The sequence below is a fragment of the Salmo trutta genome, chromosome 33 (genome assembly GCF_901001165.1).
Source record: "Salmo trutta chromosome 33, fSalTru1.1, whole genome shotgun sequence".
NCBI classification, from domain to species: Eukaryota; Metazoa; Chordata; class Actinopteri; order Salmoniformes; family Salmonidae; genus Salmo; species Salmo trutta.
The window spans coordinates 10,273,094-10,290,857 of record NC_042989.1 but is presented as its reverse complement, the minus strand read 5'-3'; the positions used below and the strand labels follow the sequence as shown (position 1 = coordinate 10,290,857).

General features: G+C 43.8%; 2 protein-coding genes across 2 annotated transcripts; both read left to right on the top strand.

The window, feature by feature from the left end:
* The first annotated feature begins 42 nt into the window (after positions 1 to 42).
* Positions 43 to 6,628, top strand: opn6b (opsin 6, group member b). The gene is made up of 6 exons (XM_029729296.1): positions 43 to 360; positions 1,973 to 2,178; positions 2,872 to 2,971; positions 3,305 to 3,409; positions 4,844 to 5,067; positions 6,108 to 6,628. Exons 1-6 carry the CDS (start codon positions 267 to 269, stop codon positions 6,546 to 6,548), a joined length of 1,170 nt encoding a protein of 389 aa, XP_029585156.1. The 5' UTR covers positions 43 to 266; the 3' UTR covers positions 6,549 to 6,628.
* Positions 6,629 to 11,540: 4,912 nt separating this feature from the next.
* Positions 11,541 to 17,646, top strand: coch (coagulation factor C homolog, cochlin (Limulus polyphemus)). Its single transcript, XM_029729756.1, has 12 exons — positions 11,541 to 11,650; positions 12,066 to 12,113; positions 12,452 to 12,496; positions 13,251 to 13,407; positions 13,664 to 13,797; positions 13,999 to 14,073; positions 14,398 to 14,451; positions 14,626 to 14,773; positions 14,899 to 15,002; positions 15,243 to 15,463; positions 15,729 to 16,245; positions 16,529 to 17,646. Exons 2-12 carry the CDS (start codon positions 12,080 to 12,082, stop codon positions 16,699 to 16,701), a joined length of 1,662 nt encoding a protein of 553 aa, XP_029585616.1. The 5' UTR covers positions 11,541 to 11,650; positions 12,066 to 12,079; the 3' UTR covers positions 16,702 to 17,646.
* The last annotated feature ends 118 nt before the right edge of the window (positions 17,647 to 17,764 follow it).

The window sequence follows — 17,764 nt, the reverse complement described above, 5'->3', positions numbered from 1 at the left end:
CATGCCAGTTCTATTACTGTACACCTGCCTTGCATACACAGACAGGGTCATTCTATGGAGAGACTGAGAGGGGGATTCTCACCTCTGTCTCAGTTGGAATTACGACAGAGAATGCTACCATCTACCTGAGGGGTCCTTGGGACACCACTCACTTCAGCTGTCCTGGATCAGAACAGACCGGGGTCTTCAGACGATGTGTGTTTGAAATGAGACCGTCGTAAAAGCTTGGATCTTGGCTGTGAGGTGCTCAGAAGACGAGGGTGCTGATGGAGGACACCAACATATTCCCTCCTAATGTATCTGTCTACAGGTTGTCAGCTGAGGGGGAGACTGCTGTTGGTGTTTACTTGTTGATACTAGGTAATTATTCTGTTTGCCAAAGTGATGTATTCCCATACTGTTGATAATATAGAGTAGACAACTTTCACCAAATAAATAAGTGGTGAATCATATGTTAGTGTATGTTGGGTAGGTCACTTTCTAAATATAATCAGTTACTAGTTGCCTGTCCAAAATTGTAATCAGTAATGTAATTTTTGGATTACCCAAACTCAGTAATGATCCTCATTGACATAAAGGATCCATCAAACTCTGACTTGCTCAGGTGGAACAAACTTAAACTTGCACTTTTAAAAAAGAAATCTGAATTTAATGTAATTGAGAAAACAAAAAGGTGTCATAATGTATTTTTTCGCAATTATCCTTTAACGGTATGGGTACTCCCTGTTCACTCATGACTGCACGGCCAGGCACGACTCCAACACCATCGTTAAGTTTGCCGATGACACAACAGTGGTAAGCTTGATCAACGATGAGACAGCCTATAGGGAGGAGGTCAGAGACCTGACCGTGTGGTGCAAGGACAACAACCTCTCCCTCAACGTGATCAAGACAAAGGAGATGATTGTGGACTACAGGAAAAGCAGGACCGAGCACACCCCCATTCTCATCGATGGGGCTGTAGTGGAGCAGGTTGAGAGTTTCAAGTTCCTTGGCGTCCACATCACCAACAAACGATCACGGTCCATGCACACCAAGACCGTCGAGAAGAGGGCACAACAAAATCTATTCCCCCTCAGGACACTAAAAAGATTAGGCATGGGTCCTCAGATCCTCAAAAGTTTCTACAGCTGCACCATCGAGAGCATCCTGACGGGATGCATCACTGCCTGGTATGGCAACTGCTCGGCCTCCGACCGCAAGGCACTACAGAGGGCAGTGCGTACGGCCCAGTACATCACTGGGGCCAAGCTTCCTGCTATCCAGGACCTCTATACCAGGCAGTGTCAGAGGAAGGCCCTAAAAATTGTCAAAGACTCCAGCCACCCTAGTCATAGACTGTTCTCTCTGCTACCGCACGACAAGCGGTACCAGAGTGCCAAGTCTAGGCCCAAGAGGCTTCTAAACAGTTTCTACCCCCAAGTCATAAGACTCCTGAACAGCTAATCAAATGGCTACCCAGACTATTTGCATTTCCCCCCCTCCCCCCTACGCTGCTGCTACTCTGTTATTATCAATGCATAGTCACTTTAATAACTCTACCTACATGTACATATTACCTCAATTACCTCGACACCGGTGCCCCCTCACATTGACTCTGTACCGGTACCCCCTGTATATAGCCCCGCTATTGTTATTTACTGCTGCTCTTTAATCATTTGTTATTCTTATCTGTTACTTTTTGTAGGTGTTTTCTTTACTGCATTGTTGGTTAATGGCTTGTAAGTAAGCATTTCACTGTAAGGTCTACACCTGTTGATTTATGAATTTAAAAGTAATCTAGTTTTTCAAAGTATCTGTAATCTGATTACAATGTGTTTTTCCAGGTAACGTATCTGATTAGTTACTTTTTTGTAATCAGATTACATTTAACTGATTACATGTAATTAGTTACTCCCCAACCATGTGTGTGGGTGACTTTGTTGTGACATTGTTATGATAATGTTGTATGTTTTTTGGTTTACAATTTTAGGCTGGCTCTCCTGTCTAGGTAATGGAGTGGTGATTCTACTGTTGGTCAAGCAGAGACACAGTCTTGAGCCACAGGACTTCCTCACTCTCAATCTGGCTGTGTCCGATGCTGGCGTCGCGGTCTTCGGCTACTCCAGAGGGATATTGGAAGTCTTCAACTTGTTCCAGGACGACGGCCTGCTGATCAAGACCATCTGGACCTGCCAGGTACAGTAGGGGCGTTGGTTGGTCATTTTTGGGGGGGTTGATTCATATTACCCATATGGACTTATAAGATTTTGTAATTCTAGTTGTTGTTATTATTGAGCATTTAATAGATTTACAATGAAAGCATTTTTGACATTATCCCAGATCTTGGGAAATTCAACACAAAACTACGTTAGAGCTACACAGATAAGATCAGCACAATAACATCTTAGAATTTCAGGGAGAAATCAAGAGGTGATTCTCTGATCTGAATAAGCTCAAGGACAACTTGTACAATAACATATTTTATATGGTATTGTAACTTAGCATTTTTCGACTATTAAGAAATAAAGTATCAGTTTAACAGGAAATGAAAGCAACTTCCCTTAGTACTGTTACCATGGCTACCCAGGACTCCCACCACTCCACTTGACAGACGACTGGAATAAATGACAAAAAGAAAAACCTCACATTCCACCAGAGAAGAGTGTGAGCTTTTATCCTGCATTAGTCAGTCTACCTGGCTTCTACCCTGAGAGTCTGGTTAGAGGGTGATGACACAACATGGTTTGGAAAGATTCCTTCCGTTCCTTCAGGTTGGCAGAGAGCTGCAGGCACTTCATCCTAATCTGTGTGTGTGTGTGTGTGTGTGTGTGTGTGTGTGTGTGTGTGTGTGTGTGTGTGTGTGTGTGTGTGTGTGTGTGTCCCCGTCAGGTGGACGGCTTCCTGATCATGCTCTTTGGGCTCATCAGCATCAACACACTGACTTCCATCAGTGTCATCCGCTACATCAAAGGATGCCAGCCCAGCTATGGTATGTAGTCTATGCTGTGGCCCTGCCAAGCCTGAGGGCTGCTGGCTAGGTCCCATGCCAGGGCATGCAGGGTTGGGGCTGAAGCTTCCCCTGGTCAAGTTGCTCAGAACAGGGCACCCTGGCAGCCACTATAAACTCATTATTCTGCTGCTCCAGGTTAAGGCCTTGTGCTGTTCAGCGTTCCCTGACCGCCGGCTAGATGGCACAGATGGAACTATTATAAACCATCATAAATATCATCTCAGTTGTCCTACTTGTTTTTTGTGAAATCACCAAATCATTTGTTTCTTCCCCATGTTTCGTCATATAGTAACTACATGTCTTGTCTTTCAGCTCATTATAATAACCACTGTAACGTTGCCGTGGTGATTGTGGCAGTGTGGCTGAGTGCCCTCTTCTGGGCTGGAGCGCCCCTGGTGGGCTGGGGGAGTTACACAGGTAGGAGGACCCTCTCAATGTAGTCTCTGAAATCCCAGACCTAGGGAAACAGCATTAGAACATTGGTTACATTGTGGGCATCTCGTTCACCTCTCTGATAAAGTAGATTATTTTGGTCATGTAGTGTATGTGGACACCTGCTTGTCGAACATCTTATTCCAAAATCATGGGCATTAACATGGAGTTGGTCCTCCCTTTGCTGCTACAACCTCCTTCGCTCTTCTGGGAAGGCTTTCCACTAGATGTTGGAACATTGCTGCGGGTACTTGCTTCCGTTCAGCCACGAGCATTAGTGAGGTCAGGCACTTGTGCTGGAGATTAGGCCTGGCTCGCAGTCGGCGTTCCAATTCATCCCAAAGTTGTTCCATGGGGTTGAGGTCAGGGCTCTGTGCAGGCCAGTCATGTTCTTCCACACCGATCTTAACAAACCCTTTCTGTATGGAGTTCGCTTTGTGCACAGGGGCATTATCATGCTGAAACAGGGAAGGACCTTCCTCAAACTGTTGCCACAAAGTTGGAATCATCTAGAATGTCATTTTATGCTATAGTGTTAAGATTTTCCTTCACTGGAACAAGGGGCCTAGCCAAAAGCATGAAAAACAGTCCCTGACCATTATTCCTCCTCCACCAAACTTTACAGTTGGCACTATGCATTGGGGTAGGTAGCTTTCTTGTGGCAGCCGCCAAACCCAGATTCGTCCGACGGACTGCCAGATGGTGAAGCGTGATTCATCACTCCAGAGAACTCGTTTCCACCACTCCAGAATCCAATAGCGGCGAGCCTTACACCACTCGAGCCGGCACTTGGCTTTGCGAATGGTGATCTTAGGTTTGTATGCGGCTGTTCGGCCATGGAAATCCATTTCATGAATCTCCAGACTGACAGTTATTGTGCTGATTTTGCTTCCAGAGGCAGTTTGGAACTCAGTAGTGAGTGTTGCAACTGAGGACAGATGATTTTTACGCGCTTCAGCACTAGGCAGTCCCATTCTGTGAGTTTGTGTGGCCTACCACTTTGTGGCTGAGCCGTTGTTGTTCCTAGACGTTCCACTTCACAATAACAGCTCTTATAGTTGACCGGGGCAGCTCTAGCAGAGCAGAAATTTGACGAACTGACTTGTTGGAAAGGTGGCATCCTATAACGGTGCCATGTTGAAAGTCACTGAGCTCTTCAGTAAGGCCATTCTACTGCCAATGTTTGTCTATGGAGATAGCATGTCTGTGTGCTCAATTTTATACACCCGTCAGCAATGGGTGTGGCTGAAATAGCCAAATCTACTAATTTGATGGGGTGTCCCTCATAATTGTGTGTATATATACAGTGTATATTTGTTGTAATATATGCACATACAATAATATGTGATTAAAAGGAGTTGATTGATCAATGATCGTTATAACCAATACCTGGTCAATTCTTTGTTTTCCACCTTGCAGCTCGTAAGTATGGGACGTGTGAGATAGACTGGGTCCAGGCCAGGTTCTCTGTGTCGTACAGACTCTACGTCATCCTCATCTTCACCTTCAACTTTTTCATCCCATTCGTGGTCATATGGTTCTCCTACGTGTCCATCATCCGGACGGTCAACAACAGCCACAAGTCCAGCAGAGGGGGAGCGGTCAGCGAGAGAGAGAAACAGATGGAGCGCAGTATAACAACAGTGAGTGAGGGAGCCCCCAGTCTACAAACCATTAATAGCTGCAGGATTTGGTACATGTTACATACTGGTGAATGCTGTGGGATTCAAAGTACAAATTTAATCTAGAATTCTGTCTGCTGATGGTCTGCTCTTTTAGCTATACACTGCTTTGATTTCATTATAAGTTTAGTCCAATGCAAGGTTATAATGTCTTCAGAAGGTATTGGTTAGGTCAGTGTTTGTGACTATGCATGTAGTGTACACTCAACGGCCAGTTTATTAGGTACACCACCCCGTTCACGAACATGGATCGCTCCTACAGACACTGAGTCACGTGGCCGTTGCTTGCTATATAAAGCAGGCATCAAGACATCCAGTTACTGTTCGTTTGAACATTAGAATGGGCAAAACGAGTGACCTAAGCGACTTTGAGCGTGGTATGATCGTCCGTGCCAAACTCGCCAGATACAGTATCTTAGAAACGGTCGCCCTCCTGGGCTTTTCATGCACGACAGTGTCTAGGGTTTACAGAGAATGGTGCGGCAAACAAAAAACATCCAGTCAGTGGCAGTCCTGTGAGCGAAAACAGCTCGTTGATGAGAGTTGAAAGGAGAATGTCAAGAATCGTGCCAGCTAACAGGCGGGCCACAAACAGGCAAATAACGGTGCAGTGGTGTGCAGAACAGCATCACGGATGGGCTATTGCAGCAGACGACCACACAAGGTTCCACTCCTATCAGCTAAAAACAACAAGAAGCGGCTCCAGTGGGCACACGATCACCAACACAGGACAAATTGAGGAATGGAAAAACATTACCTGGTCCGACGAATCTTAATTCCTTTGGATGGTGTATCACCGTCCAATCTGCAGCAACTGCGTGTTGCCAGCGCGTCAGCATGGACCAACATCCCTGTGGAACGTTTCTGACTTGTAGAATCCGTGCCCCAAACAATTCAGGATGTTATGTAGGCAAAGGGGGGTCCGGCCTGGTACTAGATGGGTATACCTAATAAACTGTCTTGTGAGTGTATGTTATACCAACTCCCTTCTCCTCCTCCAGGTGTCTCTGATCCTGTGTTCAGCCTTCCTGCTGGCCTGGTCTCCCTACGCAGTCATCTCCATGTGGTCTGCCTGTGGTCACCAGGTGCCTCCTCTCCACAGCATCCTGGCCAGCCTGTTTGCTAAGTCAGCCAGCTCCTTCAACCCCTTCATCTACCTGGGCCTGAACTCCAAGTTCAGACAAGACTTCAGAGCCCAGTTCCACTGCCTGCGCCACAATCCAGACCTCTCCCACAGGCCCGACGAGGTGCAGATTGACCTGGACGTTATGGAGGTGAATGGAGGGGTGGATGACCTGGACTCTGGGGTGGAGCTGGGTAGTGAAAGGGGTGTGGAGGAGAGGGGGGAGAACCAGAAGAGTCCTCTTATGCCCCCGATGATAGCCCCCGCTCCCAGTCATCGCCTGTTCCTGAGGAAACTCAGTGACTCTGGGCGCCTGTGAGCTCTGTCTCTTTGTTTCTGTCTCTCTGTCTCTGTCCCTCTGTTTCTGCATCTCCCTCTGTTTCTATCTCTGTTGCTGTCCATCTGTCCCTCTGTTTCTCTCTTTCTGTCTCTATTTGTCTCTCTGTCTCTCTGTTTCTGTCCCTCTGACTCTCTCTCTCTCTTGTCCTACATACTGAGCTACAGCGGAGCACAGCTTTCACTGTTAACTGTTCACCTCCACAGCACTCTGATCGCCTGTACACACGTACATTTTACTCACAGTACAGCAACCCTCTGGACTTTAATCAAGAGAAGACATTGGTTTTGGCCTCACCTGAATTGTTTGGAATCACTGATGTTGAAGGATTTACAGTAGGTGGCGGCATTATCAATTTAGGGTCTGAATTAAATCCTATTTGTTTTACTGTTTTACATGTTACTCTAAAGCTGTAAATAATTAGTTATTTTTTTTAATAAATCCTTGGTTTTAGGTTTGTACGCCGTCCAAAAAATAACTTCCAATAGCTCATCAATCAACGATGACTTGACTCAAAGGGGGTTATATCAGGCGCTGATGTTGTACATTCATTCTCAGTCACTCACAGAGGACTTGTGTGCAGAAATAATGAGGTGGAGAAGTGAGAAAAGGCTCTGCCTTGACCTGAAGTCGCTAATCTGGGTTTTGTCCCCCGTCTGCCCTGTGGGAGCCCTGAGGGAGCTTGGGAAACTGGGAGAATGTGAGCCAGCCCTCACAGGGAGAGTGGCTGGTGCACAGCTGAATCTGTTGGACCAAGAGGAGAAAGCAGAGAACACCACAACAACCACAGAATGGAAAGAGGTTACTGTTCAATTCAATACAGCTTTATTTGTCCCCTTATTGCAGTGCAACAACACACAGAAACAAGAGCAACAATCCATAGACACGGGTAACATAAAAACAATGACTGTGAAAGAAGAACTGCAATAAATATCAAAGAGTGTAAAGTCATGTGCAAATGACAAGTAGGATTACTGTGGCCTAGAATTAGGAAGGATATAGGATATACTGTATGAGGGTAACTCCACTCCAGAGGCTGGGGTTTTATTGGTCAGCTAGTGAGTCTGCTGAATAAATATTACCAAGTCTCCCCTCAATAAAACAAACACAAGCCACCGTAATCCAGTTGGGTTCAACAATGGAATTATAACCGAACAAGTTAACAATAGTCTCCCTTTGTAATAACAGCCTGTCTCAGATAATGACAAGGTAATGGCTGCTATAAGTCCCCTTTCTCTTCTATGAGTAATTATAAACCACAACACAGTGTCTGTGTCCGAAATGGCAACCTCTTCCCTATTTAGTGCATCACATTTGACGCGGGCCCTGGTCAAAAGTAGTGCACTTTATAGGGAATAGGGTGCCATTATGGATGCAGAAGTGTCTTCACGGGGAAAGTTACCTCAGGACTCCACGGCAGCTGGAATTTCAGGAGGACTAATGACATGGGACAGGCACACAATAACCCATCAGGGGTCCCCATAACTGACCAAACACAGCTACCCCAGCCCTGCCAACACCACGAGCACGGTGACACAAAATAAACCAATCCACCGATCCAGGAAAATACCACAAAAACATCAGCTTGTTAGTGAAATCCCTCTTTCTGGAAGAAAGAGCATCTCTAATCTATGTTCGTTTCAATGTGATATTCAACTTTTTAGATGATGGTTTCTCATTCATTTTACTTTGACAATGTTTTAACAGAAAATGATCATACATTTTCCCTCGGACATAGGACCATCAAGGTTCGAACTTGAAAGCAGTCTGCATTCACAAGTCTCGGCTGAATCGCATCCGGCCCAGCATCGTCCGGGTTTGGCCGGGGTAGGCCGTCATTGTAAATAAGAATTTGTTCTTAACTGACTTGCCTAGTTAAATAAAGGTTAAATAAAAATCAATACATGTACACAGGATGTTGAATTGTTTAGAATGTGCATACCAAAATGAATAACAATCGGATGTGCCTTATTGCTTGTGGCTATGGCAAGGAATATAAATGCATTTGATATTCCTTGGTCTATGGTGGCATGGTCAGAGGATGAGCTTTGAACTCTGAGTAGGTTGCTGTGTTCCTCCCATCAAGTCTCCCATTATTCTAAATACATTACAGTGGCCCATTCTGCTTGGCCCATGCTGAAACAGCTATGTCAGTTCTCTTTTAGTCAGCCCCTCAGTCTCACCCCACATGGCTGAGCATGGAGTCACAGGCCAAGTTCTCCTTGTGACCATCACCTGCTTACTTAGAAACACCCAGCCAAGCCTACACTCTCCATTAGCTTACATAGTATCATAACTCATACCATGCCGAAATGTTTGTTGGCGTTTTCAAATAGGCGGAGTAATGTACTGGAAATGCATGCACCAAAAGGTTGATTATGTAGTGCTGGAGGAGTAATGAAATGTGTGTCATTAGAATGTGTCCCAGGTCCCAGAGAGAACAACCTGCCTCTCGAGGGAACGTTCCAAGGTCAAATCAGACCAAATACTATTTGAAATACTTCAAACTGAGCTTGATTGAGCGTACACAGACACCATAGAACAGGTTTTAGATACTCACCTTCTTCTTATGGAATCTCTTTCCTTCTTTCTGAATGTCAGCAGTGAGGGCAGGTGACACTTCACCCCAGGGGATTTATGTGATCGTAGCCTTTCTGACATAACTACAACAACTAAAGCTGACATTAACATAATCACTGGCTACACTGATGCTGTGATGGTGAAGGGCCATACTAACACCTGGACAATGGTGTCCGATGGCACCCTAGTGGCTTTGCCTTCAACAAGAGGAGAGGTTCAGGTTATCCCTGGTGTATCTGTCTAACGTTGATCTCACTGAGCTCCGCTGGGACTCTGTCCAGGAGAAAATATTGAGAGGATGGCACATGAGACTGCTCTTCTGGAGGACAGAAAGACATGATGAGAATATCAAGCAGCTGTAGGGGTTGTCATGGTGACCTCTTCCTTTTCTCTCTGACAGTGAAAGGGATGGGGATTGTTATAACAATGATGAACATGTGTATCTATGGAGCATGTACAGTGCCCACAGAAAATACTCACACCCCTTGACTTATTCCACAATTTGTTGTCTTACAAATGGGATTAAAATGGATTTAATTGCATTTTTTTGTCAACGATCTACACAAAACACTCAAATTCTAGCATTTGAAAAAAAACAAAAAAACAGTTATATATCTTGATTACATAAATATTCAACCCCCTGAGTCAATAAATGTTAGAATAATCTTTGGCAGTGATTACAGCTGTGAGTCTTTCTGGGTAAGTCTCTAAGAGTTTTCCACGCCTGGATTGTGCAACATTTGCCTATTATTCTTTTTTTTTAATATTCAAGCTCTGTCAAATTGGTTGTTGATCTATGCTAGACAGCTATTTTCAAGTCTTGCCATATATTTTCAAGTAGATTTAAGTCAAAACTGTAACCTCGGGAACATTCACTGTCATCTTGTAGATTTGGCTTTGTGTTTTAGGTTACTATCCTGCTGAAAGGTGAATTCATCTCCCAGTGTCTGCTGGAAAGCAGAAAGAACCAGGTTTTCCTTTACAATTTTGCCTATGCTTAGCTCCATTCCGTAAACGTTTTATCCTGAAAAAGTCTCCAGTCCTCAATGATTACAAGCATACCCATAATATGCAGCCACCCCTGTTTGAAAATATGGAGAGTGTTACGAGTAATGTGTTGTATTAGATTTGCCACAAACTTAACACTTTGTTTTCAGGACAAAAAGTGAATTGCTTTGCTGCATTTTGTGCAATATTACTTTAGTGCCTTGTTGCAAACATGATGCATGTGTTGGAGTATTTGTATTCTGTACAAGCTTCCCTCTTTTCACTCTGTCAATTAATTTAGTATTATGGAGTAACTACAATGTTTTTGATCTATCCTCAGTTTTCTCCTATCACAGCCATTAAACTTTGTAGGTCTTACAAAGTCACCATTTAAAGTCACCATTGGTCTCATGGCGAAATCCCTGAGCGGTTTCCTTCCACTCCGGCAACTGAGTTAGGAAGGACGCCTGTATCTTTGTAGTGACTGGGTGTATTGATACACCATCCAAAGTGTAATTAATAACCTCCCTGGTCTGTGTGGTTGAATCTATGTCTGAAATGCACTGCTCGACTGAGGGACCTTACAGATAATTGTATGTGTGGGGTACAGAGATGAGGTAGACATAAAATTGTGTTAAACACTATTATTGCACACAGAAAGAGTCCATATAACTTATGTAACTTGTTAAGCAAATTTTTACACCTGAACTTATTTAGGCCTGTCATAACGAAGGGGTTGAATACTTATTGACTCAATACATTTCAGCTCTAAAAAAAAACATTCCACTTTGACATCATGGGGTATTGTGTGTAGGCCAGTGACAAAACATCTCAATTGAATCAATTTAAAATTCAGGTTGTAACACAACAAAATGTGGAAAAAGTCAAGGGGTGTGAATGCTTTCTGACAGTACTGTACATACTAGCTTCTAGAGGTAGGTGACGACCTGAGGGTCGAAACGTGGTCTCCAAAGCACATGGCAGCATAGATTGCAGTGTGTAGAGTCTTTATGCCAATTAGCAGACACTTTTATCCAAAGCAATTTACAGAATTGAATGCAGATGTTTCAGTATATGTGATCCCCGTAGTATTTGCCTGGTACAATATGATTACCTACTGAACAGTCTTCTACTGTTATGTTTAATTACTTCGATTTCTTAATCTGCCTTATATTCTAACAAGGTACCTGCAATCATAACGTCAACCTCACTTTATTTGACTCATATTTCATTTCTGGTTAATTTTGAGGCCACCTTATTGTCCTGGCTGCTTGGTTCAGATGTCCCTTCTCAGGTTGAACACAGGTCTCTAGCAGACCCCTCCTCCTCTGACGTCACAGGGAGATGACTGGGAAGTTTCAGGACATTATTTAAGGAGCCAGCTCTCTCTGGAGGTTCACATGTGATCCCAGGAATACTACACACTTCCAAGGAATAGCACCTTTTTCCTTCCCCTGTGCAAGAATTTGCCATATGGAGTCTTAGATCTCAAGGAAACCGTGTTCTACAAATTGTCTGTAAGGTGGATTTTTTGGTGTGTGTGTGTGTGTGTGTGTGTGTGTGTGTGTGTGTGTGTGTGTGTGTGTGTGTGTGTGTGTGTGTGTGTGTGTGTGTGTGTGTGTGTGTGTGTGTGTACTGTACTGTACTGTAATGAATGTGTTTTCATACTTTCAGCATTAATCCCATAGAGACAGAGATGCTCTGTTGTGTTGAACGCATGTCCGAACATCGTCCAAGCTGCAGATATCTAACTTGTCTAGAGTGGCGTACTTTTCTATAAATTGATAACCGAAAACTAAAAACCTGTTTTATTGCATTGTTAGTTGGTGTGCTTTTTTCTTACGCATTTCGAATGATCAATTACTAGTAATTGTATGTCTCTAATTATTGAAGAAATGCAAAATGTTTTCCTGGTTGCTTATTTCATTGTAGGTGTTTGGGTCATCATGCCAATTTTGTTTGCTGTTCTACACCTGTTAGGTAAGCACTGGTTGATGCAGTTGGCACACTGAATGTGCCACATCATCTACCTTGTATGAGCTGTCTACGAAATGTCTTTTTCTGTTTCACTCAAAATAACGATGGAATGGAATCATTTAAAAACGGTCATATCTGATCAAAAAGGCATTGTAGAGTTTTGTGTCATAATGATGAAATTAGTACTGTGCAAAAAAATAAATAATATGTCAAAGCTTTATGTGTAATGAACTATAATATGTAATGTGTAACTAAGATTTCATGAATGCATATTCAACATTATTGAGTGAACTTTGACATTATTGTAAAGCTTCAACGATCACTTTGTTTAATTCCCACAGGCATTCTGTCTCTGACATGCAGAGCATCTGGATCTGACTCAAGTGGTTAGTGGTTTGAATCTCATAAAAAAACATTGATGTTTTTTTCGCTGTCAATATTAGGCAGATGAGATACTGTAGATGTGATACTAGTAGTATTCTGGGAATGAACAATGTGTTCATTAATGTTTCTCATCTTAATTTGGTCCAGTGTAGTCCTGCAGGGAGACGGTTGAGAACTGCACAGCTCAGCAAGATAGTCAAATATTTAGAAATGTGAGAGTCTATTGATGAACAGTAGCTGCTGTATGTGGAGAAAAATATATATTTCATCGTGTTGTATCAGTGGATTTATTTCGTTTGTTAACCAGTCAGTTTTACTTGGTAGTCTTTTAGTTTTACTTGGAAGACTCCCAAACAAAACATGATACTTCTTTCATTAAGGCAGAAGTGTTAGGATGTTATTGTTGAGAGCCACTGCTCTAGCCTTGTGGCCTTTGGCTCAGAGACATGTTCTATGGTAAGCCCAGTCTCTGTTTGACTTGGATGAAATTCCTCAAAAGCAAACGATAATGTTTATGATTTTTCTTCGAAATGTAATTAACGTAGAGGTGTGACTGAGGGCATTTTGTCTTCAGAGTTGTTCTTTATTATAGCCTGCAGGCTTTGGTATCGAGTTGTGGCTCCGAGGAAGGGAAAGCCATACCAAACTAATAGGTATAGGCTACCTGACAGAAAACACAGAGCGCAGGCAGTATTCAGTATTCTCCATTTATTATCTCGCTCTATCTCTCTCTGTCTCTGTCTCTGTCTGTCTCAGTTACCACACCCATCACCTGTACGACCCGTGGGGCAGACCTGACGGAGGAGAAGCAGTTGGTCCTCTGTCCGCCTAACTGCACCCTCTGGAGGGTGTCTGTGTTCGGTTCTCAGGTGTACGCCGCCGTGTCCAGCGTGTGTGGAGCAGCCGTGCACCAGTAAGGCTGGAGGAGATCAATAGCAGGGCTAAGAATAAGAGGCTTTGTGTAGGCCAGGAGAGGGATAATGTTTGGCTAATGCACATGCTATGAAGTTTCACCTCAATCACCTTCTTTTCTTTCTCAAAGAGTATTGATGTACAGAGAGAGTCAGTATAGCTTCTACAGCATCTATCTTCCCTTCCCTCAAAGTTTGCAGTGACTGGCCGCTTACTGCTCATTTACGTTTTCCACTGTATTTTACCACTTCTCTCAGGGGGGTGATAAGGTCCGCGGGGGGACCAGTGAAGGTCCACAAACTGCAAGGCAGACATAACTACCTCGGCTCCTACTCCCATGGAGTCCAATCTCAGGCCCTGTCCAGGTGGACCTCATCATTCACTGTGGCCCGTAGGTGGCGCCAAACACCAAACATGTTTAATATTGTACATTCCACAGGGGAAAATGTGACTCGAAGGCTGAGTAGGCATGAAGAATGACTCGAATGGTATTTAATGATATTCAATGTTGATGTTTTGAACGATGATTTGCAACGAAGTGATTTTTCATTAATGACACGTTTCGATAAAACATTTGACTCTTTGTTGTCAGAATCTGTTCATGCGCCCCAGGAGGTGTCCTCCCAGATAGCCACGACTGTCCTCCCTGCATCAGGACCAGGACTAGGTACAATTCTAACATGTAGATTAAACTACACATGATGGTCACCAATACTGCATGGGACACGCATTATATTTTATGGACACATCCTCTCTTGGTCCTCATACCTTACTAGAAGTTGAATTTCAGTGCTGACTATGTATCCAAAAGCACAATTACTTGATATCTTCATTACTAAATGGTTCTGTTTTTAGACCCTCCAAAGCTACCTATGAAGTATTCCACAGAGATCCCTATCTTCCTTTTTACATTACAGATAAGGGTATTTTATTGAAACTCTTAACACATACGAGCATCACATGCAGTGACCATTGCCTGTCTGTCTTGCAGTGAAGAAAACATTAAAGAAGCCAGTGAAGAAAATATCTACAGGAGGAAATAGAGGTATGTTTGTGTCATGTTGTGCTTTGCCTTGGAAAGAACGTTTTATTTAGCATTCCAGACTGCTCATGTCTTGCTCACTCATTCCAGAATGCCCATGTCTTGCTCTCTCATTCCAGACTGCCCATGTCTTGCTCTCTCATTCCAGAATGCCCATGTCTTGCTCTCTCATTCCAGACTGCCAGATGGAGATAGCCCTGCTGCTGGATAGCAGCAACAACATTGGGCAGCGTCGCTTCAACCTTCAGAAGAACTTCATCAGCAAGTTAGCAGTGATGCTAAGGATTGGACCGAATGGACCACATCTTGGTGTGGTGCAAGCTAGGTGAGTCAGTTCATTTGGTGTTCAATTAGCACATTTTCCAATTAGGTGTTATCATTTAGCCATTAACTCCGTAGCAAAACAGTAAAGTATTGCATGAAGCTAACACAGCGCTCTTGTCCTTCCAGTGACACACCTCGGACAGAATTTCTCCTGACTAACTATACTCAGCCCAAAGATGTGGTGTTTGCCATCAAAGGGATAGCATACCTGGGAGGCAACACTAACACAGGTTCTTTCTGATTTTTATTGCTGGTATACACTTAGTACCACATGATGGATTTGCATGCTATACAACCAGTATATAATGCTATTTCCCCATTCAGAGGAGAAATGGATATGAGAGGAACGGGACGAATATATACACAGGAATACAATACATATCACCAGCTAATTCTTCACGTTAGCCAAATGTTGTGGGAATTCCTAACAGAGCTCATCTGAGACCATGCTGTCTGTCTGGTCCCCACAGGTAAGGCCATCATGCACACGGTGGAGTCCTTCTTCCAGACGGGGGTGAGGAGAGGTCACCCCAGGGTCATAGTGGTGTTTATAGATGGCTGGCCCTCGGACGACCTGGAAGATGCGGCCGTGCTGGCCAGAGAGTCTGGCATCAACGTGTTCCTGGTGCCAGTGGCCAAGCCTGCCCTGGAGGAGCTCGGCATGGTCAGAGACAAGGACTACATGAAGAAGGTGAGCAGGGAGCCAAGAGACACGTGACTCTGTCTTATTGGCTGCATCCTGTTCTACTTTAGTGGTTTGAAAAATATATGATGTTTTGCCCCTGCCCATAGTCGTTAGCAGATTTTGCTGGGCACCACATACTGTAATGCAAAGATCAATTCGCCGGCCCATATCACAGTGATGTCATCACTTACAGTATCCAGCCATATCTGTTGTGTTCTAATCTACATGATGATATGTCACTGACTGACTGTGTTTGTGTGTGCCATGCCAGGCAGTGTGCAAGGACAACGGCTACTTCACCTACGCCATACCCAGTTGGTTCGGCACCACCAAGCACGTGAAGCCCCTGGCCCAGAAGTTGTGCTCAGTGGACCAGCTCCTCTGCTCCAAGACCTGCTACAACTCGGTCAACCTGGGCTTCCTCATTGACGGCTCCAGCAGCGTCGGGGAGGGGAACTTCCGCCTGATCTTGGACTTCATTACCTCCGTGGCCCGTAGCTTCGACATCTCAGACATAGGGTCACGTGTTGGGGCAGTCCAGTTCACCTATGACCAGCGGATGGAGTTTAACATGTACGACTACCCAGTGAAGGAGGATGCCCTCGGGGCCTTGCAGGGGATCCCCTACATGAGTGGGGGCACGGCCACGGGAGACGCCGTTGCCTACGCTACCCAGAACCTGTTCCTGGCCCGCAAGGCTGGCCCTGGGAGGAACTTCCTCATAGTGGTCACTGACGGACAGTCCTACGATGACGTCAGAGGGCCGGCCCTGGCCGCCCAGAAGGAAGGTGTGTGGATTCCTTTTTGGCCAGAAGTATTACCATGTGTCGAGCTAGCATGTAGAACAAGATCAAAATATGTTTGTATGACATAAAAAAACAGAGCTGAGCTGAAATGTTTTGTCACATTGAGTGCTATTAGTAGAGAAATAGGTTTTAGTGACAATGACAGCAGCTATAAGATAATCACACTGACCTAACAGATTTCTTAGATGATGCTCTTCCTATTCCTAGTTCAATCACTTCAAATTACAGCACTTGTTTGATCTCATCTCTCCCCCCTCTTCTACAGGGATAACCATCTACTCTGTGGGGGTGGCCTGGGCTCCAATGGATGACCTGCAAACTATGGCGTCAGAGCCCAAGGATAGCCACACATTCTTCACCAGGGAGTTCACAGGCCTGCAGCAGTTCCAGCAGCCCCTTGTAAGGGGCATCTGCAGGGACTTCACTGAGGCCAACTAGGGAGAGAGGTAGCAGAGAGAAGCGGTTTGGGCTCGCTGAAAACCCCAGCCAGACAGGAAACATCTAGATAGCACTTTATTTTACAGTACAGAAATGACCAGGTATTTACTGAGAAATAAAATGGTTAGTACATAGTAATAACCTAGAAATTACTTGATTGTTTCTTTGGGATTCATTCAATCAAGTGCCACTCGGCACCCGATGGTTGTAAATTGTGTTGAATTCTTCAAAGTAGCTATCAGTTTTACCAAATTATTTTCTATTAAATACCAGTGGAAACACAAACAGTACCGTCAAAAATAAAGTGCTAGCCACTGTTCAACACAACCAGAGTACAGAAGAAGCTAACAAGGCAATAGCATTGTAGGTTCACGAGTTCTCAGAAAACTATCATAGATCATCAAGTTGGATATTACCTTACTCAAATAGTCTGATGGTAACTGATATCACTACCATTATTCTCAATAATAGACAATATTCATTCATAGGTTCTCAAGATGTGACTAGTTTGGAATATTGCACTATTCATGTTTAATCCAATGTGTATCGTAACTATAGTGAAATACATTAAGGTTCATGTAGTTTGTATTTCTTGAACAATCCAAAGCAGGCAAACCAAAAGCACAGAAACATGATATTACCTATAGACCAAGGTATTCCTTCACTTTCACCCTCATCAACAATACACTTATACAGTATAAACAGTTAATCACTTCTCTGCTTGATATGGCTTGTAGTCATATGTATGTTAGTTAAAGGTAAGGGATGATATTTAGGGAATAAAAGTACCATTAATTCTTTCCTAGGCCACAACTGCTGACGCTAAGCTTCTATGTACCTACAACAGAACGCTTTCCCAAAGCCAGTTTCTTTTATATACTGTACCATACTTATAGTACATTTGCATGTTGACCTGTACTTTATAAATGACGTTTTTTTTATGATTCTGGTTGATGATTCTATATTTATTACTTTTCTTTCAATAAAGAAAAGTGTTTTGTTTTACAATAGATGTGTTTATCATGCAAACAATTTACCCAACAAAACAATGCAGACTCTCCAT